The sequence below is a fragment of the Medicago sativa genome, chromosome 4, assembly GCF_051527215.1.
Source record: "Medicago sativa cultivar Bolivia chromosome 4, Bolivia_mono, whole genome shotgun sequence".
NCBI lineage: Eukaryota > Viridiplantae > Streptophyta > Magnoliopsida > Fabales > Fabaceae > Medicago > Medicago sativa.
The window spans coordinates 19,454,460-19,460,288 of NC_140752.1; the positions used below are offsets into that span (position 1 = coordinate 19,454,460).

Sequence of the window (5,829 nt, forward strand, 5' to 3'; positions counted from 1 at the left end):
TATATAGTTTGTTGAGATATTTTGGCTACATAAAATATTAGAAATTAAATATAAAATTAAATAAAATATTTAGTGGATAAGATTAAAAGTTTGTTGAGATATTTATGTCAAATAAAATATAAAAAAATAATAAAAATATTGAGAATAAACGTGGAAGTGACACGTGGCATAAAAAACCTTACTTTATATATATACTATTGATTTGGACAAGAAAAAAAAAACCTTACTTTATATATATACTATTGATATTGATACTATTGATACTAGCGAAAAGACGGGCACTCACGTGCCCGTCTTTCCGCTCTTTTAATTGTGATAACGTTTGAAAATTATGAACGATGTTTTTTATGAAATTTTAATTTTGATTAAAAGTATAAATATAATTGTTTTTTACTTTTAAATTATAACAAATCAAACTAATCATGATTATCTATTTCAATGAAACCAACAATATAACAAATATATATATATATATTCTAAATTCTTATTATTTTAGTGACACCAACAACGATCTTTATTATAGAAAAAGCTGTTGTTTAAGGGTATAATTGAGATAATGAAAAAATAAATATATATACATTCATCTAGTTTGTTACATTTTTTAAATGATAAAGGAAAAAACTGAACATTTGTGTTTGTTACATTTGTATTTTAATATTTAAATTTATTCTTATCTATTTGTTATATGTGTTATTGGTATTGAAAATTGAGGGTATTTTTGGAAGGAAAAATCCAACCCAAAAGTGCTGAAAGGGGTAGTTTTCTTTATATATAGTATAGATATATATTATTGATTGATAACAAACCTAAAATCTCTATAATATAACAAATCTAAAATCTCTATGTAACCTTGTATCCCCTGACAACGCTGTGCAGCAAGTATTCTTTACCCTTTTGAACGTTTTCACCCTCTCTATTCATAATCTTCTTTCTACTCAAGTTATTTTCAGCTGGTTCGATGGGTTTTTCTGGTTCGGATTTTTCTGGTTTAATGACATTATAACCGGTTTTTTAAATTAGGGTTTGCTCGAATAAGAAGGTTGTAAAATTAGGGTTTGATCAAAGCAGGGTGAGCATGGAGAAAAAGGCACTGTCGTATCTGCCTCATGAACTGATCATCCAAATTTTGATGAGGTTGCCAGTGAAGTCTCTTATACGTTTCAAATGCATTTGTAAGTTATGGTTTTCTCTTATCTCTGACCCTCACTTTGCAAATTCACATTTCCAGCTTACCTCGCCAACACCCACTAGTAGGTTTTTATGCATATCACCTTCATATCATGAAATTCTATCTATAGATTTTGAAGCATTTCTTAACGATTATCCTGGTTCACAGAACCATAATTTTTCGCTTCCCAAATCTTATTTTCCCGTTGAAATTAAAGGTTCATGTAGAGGGTTTATACTTTTGTACCAACTTCCAAACATCTACATATGGAATCCATCTACTGGATTTAAAAAACAAATACCCGAGTCTCCTTTTGATTCCAAATCAGTAGCACATTGTCATGGTTTTGGTTATGACCAGTCAAGAGATGATTACTTGGTGGTTGTATTTTCCCATCTTTCATCACATTTGGAGGTTTTCTCGTTTAGAGATAATACCTGGAAAGAAATTGATGGTACTCACTTCGCTTGTGTTGTCCTTTCTTCTCAGAGAAAAGGGCTTCTATTTAATGGGGCTATTCATTGGCTGGCTTATCGCCATGATTTAGATTTGGATGTCATTGTTGCGTTTGATTTAATGGAAAAGAAAATGTTTGACATGCCTGTTCCAAGTGATTTTAAAGGATTTCGTTATAGTTTGTGGGTATTTGGTGAATTTCTCAGTCTATGGGCTATGGATTATGATTATGATAATGATCCAACTGTAATATGGGTGATGAAAGAATACAAAATGCATTCGTCTTGGACTAAAACTCTTGTGCTTCTTCTTCATGGCATTCCTGATCACTACTTTCACCCTATACACCCTACAAAAAATGGTGATATTATTGGAAGAAGTCATTATACTAGATTGGTGAAGTATAATGATAAAGGACACCTATTAGGGCAGCGCACCTTCTGTAACGCTGAATCTGAAGTTGTCATGTATACAGAGTCTCTGCTTTCACTCCTTGGTGACAATGAGCATGCTGAAGAAGATGACACAAACAAGAACAATGAGGTTGTGAAATATTCTTCTTCATTGTTTTCTTTATATTTATAATTATATTCTTTTATGAACTCTTGGGTGGCTTCATTTGTAACATGAGCTGAACCCATATGTCATGAAGTATTTATTGGTTAACTATTTGTCTTATGCTTTAGAAATATTGACTGCTTTGTTTGTGTGACTCTGACTCACTGTTATTTATGCATCTGTAACTGGATTGAGTTTTAAATGTATGCTGTTTTCATTGCTTGAAATTGATTTATATGGTAAGTTAATCAGATAAGTTTATACAAATTGAAGGAAAAACAAGGTTTTCTTCTCTAATTTCAACTTTGGCCCTTGCCATTTCTGTTCAAAGAAAGCCTACTTTCAAATTACTTAGCTACACCTGAATTTATATGAATCATTTGTTGCAGGCCTTGATAGAGAATGATGAAGAATAATATGGAAGTCTCTAAAATAATAAAGAATAATGTAGAAGTCTCTAGAATACCAAAGAATAATAGGGAAGTCTCTAGAATACTAAAGAATAATAAGGAAGCTACTAGATACTCTACTAAATAAAATAGAATTAAGCACTAGGAAAATATTGATGTTTCTAGATCCTTCTAGTCATATGAACTAGAACATCCATATCTCTAGACTTTTCTTTATTTCTACATATTTCTAGTTTGTAATGGAGAGTCTTCCTAGAGTAGTATAAATAAGGCTCACCACCAAGTGTTTAGGCATGCATTCAGATCATCAAGCATAGAAACATTTCAACATTATAAACCTTTCTTTGAGAATATTAGAGAGTTTCTCTATTTTCACTACCTTTCCTTTTGTCTCTGAGCCAAATTTGGTATCAGAGCTGGTTACGATACCTCGGAGTTGAGTTTGAGCGAAGAAATCAACGGAAAGTGAGTTTTCAAGTGAGCAAGGATTTGCTTTCTTAAAACTTCACTTTGCGGCCATTTGTTCGCAAATCTACCTCAGAGTTTAGTTTGAGCCAAAAAAATCAACGGAAAGTGAGTTTTCAAGTGAGCAAGGAGTTGCCTTTGTGAAACTTCACTTTGCGGCCATTTTGTTCGCGAAACTTACACCGTCATTTTGTTTGGGAAGTGAAGAAAACCCTTGGTTAACGACCAAAACCACCACTCACCACCACGATCTTCAGCAAAAAAGATCATTAACCACCATTATCAAAATGTCACCTACGAAACAAAATGAAAGATCTTTGCATGAAATTGAGATAGATGAAATTTTTGAAGAAGAAAAGGAAGACATTCCTGAATCAGTTGAAGAAGAGATAATGGGAGAACCAATATTTGATGAAGAATATGATGGTGTTGACTTTTTTGAAGTGTTTGAAGAAGAGGGAAACATAGATCCAATATATGATAATGGATATGGTTCCGATGACATTCATGATGCTTTGAGAAGGAGGATAAGGATGAACCAATATATGATGAAGAATATCTTCACGCTGAATATGGTGAATCTTTGGAGGTTAAAAGAAGCTTGGAAACAACAACAACTAAAGAAGAATCATGTTTGAAACACAATGTCTTCCACACTTCCAACACCTCACAAGGTAAGGTTTATGATATAATTATTGATAGTAGAAGTTGTGAAAATGTTGTATCAAACTATATGGTAGGAAAATTAAAGTTGTCGACAAAGGAGCACGCTCATCCGTGCAATCTACAATGTCTCAACAAAGATAATGAAGATGTGATTGAAATGAAGGTTGCACCTCTACCACTCAATGAGATCAATGATGGAAAAGATGAGTTCAAACCACTTGGACTTTCACTCTCAAAGGAACTGTTCAAGGATAAAACAAAGTTATGTCTGCTTCGTCCAGTTCCTAAGTCACCTAGGGAAAATGTTGGTGCTGATTTTCTCCTTGGAATACTTTGGACTCGGCAACGGTCGAAGACAAATTTTTAGAAAATGGTTCATTTCATCATATATGGTAAACGAAGAAAGAAATCTTGACTCGAGGACGAAGAAGGAAATCTTGACTCGAGGATGAGTCTCTTCCAACCCGGGGAGAATGATAGAGAATGATGAAGAATAATATGGAAGTCTCTAAAATAATAAAGAATAATGTAAAAGTCTCTAGAATACCAAAGAATAATAGGGAAGTCTCTAGAATACTAAAGAATAATAAGGAAGCTACTAGATACTCTACTAAATAAAATAGAATTAAGCACTAGGAAAATATTGATGTTTCTAGATCCTTCTAGTCATATGAACTAGAACATCCATATCTCTAGACTTTTCTTTATTTCTAGATATTTCTAGTTTGTAATGGAGAGTCCTCCTAGAGTAGTATAAATAAGGCTCACCACCAAGTGTTTAGGCATACATTCAGATCATCAAGCATAGAAACATTTCAACATTATAAACCTTTCTTTGAGAATATTAGAGAGTTTCTCTATTTTCTCTACTTTTCCTTTTGTCCCTGAGCCAGGCCTAATTTTATTTCTTCTGTTCATATTATCGTTTGGATGATTAATTATCCATCCATTGTGTGTAAATGGTGAAATGGAATAAACACAGATAAGGATAGCTTCCAATTTTAGCTTTTTGTTGTCATGTCAACATATCATTAAATTGTACAAGCAACCTAATGATATGGAAGGGTTCCATATATAATGGTATGGAAGGGCTGACATGCATATAAAACTCATCTTCTTCATTATTCTTATTTGGTTATCATCATTATGTTTTAGTTATTGGAGAAGCATTTTATAGACTCTTTTTCCCAAAATTCTCATTGGTAGGAATCCAACATTTTCTCATAGTCCTCTAATATTGGGAAATCCACTTTACGTAACAAATTTCTCCTTGTAAATAGCATGATCAAATTGTGAAAAATTATGCTGTGAATTGTTCTCTGTGTGTGTGTTGCATGTTGAGAAACTCGTGTTTATAAATGCGTATAACACGTAACTTTAAACACAATGAATAATGGCGGCTCCGCCTTGCTCTGCATAATTAAGATGGAATGTGTAATGATACTAGAAGTTATAAAGGAGAATAATATTGTTTTATTGATAAGCTTTGAATAGATCAACTTCTGCTGCCACAAGAACAGAAATTGTAGAGAAGATAAAAGGTAACAAAAGGAATAAGAGAGGAACTAGAGAATTAGGGAGTGAAAAAGAATTTCATCACACATATTTCCTGCTTATTTCCTTGGCTTTTCTCTTATTTATAAGGGTCCATCTTCCTAATTCCCATATTGCCCTTTCAACTCTTTGAGTCATTACAGAATGCATGTCAAAAATACCATTTTAAAGTCACCTTAATCAGTATGCATAATTTGTCTTTAGAAATGCATATAACACGTAACTTTTAGACACGATGAATAATGGCCGCGCCGCCTTGCACTGCATAACAGTTTTACCTATAATAGTGTACCACCAAAACAACCCATAAAGACCAATTTATAGTCAGCTTAATCAGTAGAAGTTAAATGTGAGCATGATAGGCTACAATTTCAATGAAGGAATTGAATGGTTGAAACCTGCAAACTTTGATCGCAACCAATTTTAAAAAAGTAACTTTTATCTATTCCACAATAATTGGTACTACAATAGATTTTGCTTGTGAAATACCTTGGTGAAAGGAACTTGTAAGACCTACCGTACAAACTCCAAAACCTTGAAAGGAACAAATTT

At 32.8% G+C, this 5,829-nt stretch overlaps 1 protein-coding gene across 1 annotated transcript; it reads left to right on the top strand.

Annotated features, from left to right (window-relative positions):
- The first annotated feature begins 1,075 nt into the window (after positions 1-1,075).
- Positions 1,076-4,090, top strand: LOC146927011 (F-box/kelch-repeat protein At3g06240-like). The gene is made up of 2 exons (XM_085707001.1): positions 1,076-2,167; positions 3,581-4,090. The coding sequence occupies exons 1-2, from the start codon at positions 1,076-1,078 to the stop codon at positions 4,088-4,090; spliced, it is 1,602 nt and encodes a 533-aa protein (XP_085563127.1).
- Positions 4,091-5,829: the final 1,739 nt, after the last annotated feature.

Bases quoted from the DNA above. Each gene is read 5' to 3' on its own strand.
- LOC146927011 (XM_085707001.1), top strand. From the start codon at position 1,076: ATGGAGAAAAAGGCACTGTCGTATCTGCCTCATGAACTGATCATCCAA. The intron at 2,168-3,580 runs GTTGTGAAATAT...TGCTTTGAGAAG, and splicing joins ACACAAACAAGAACAATGAG to GAGGATAAGGATGAACCAAT.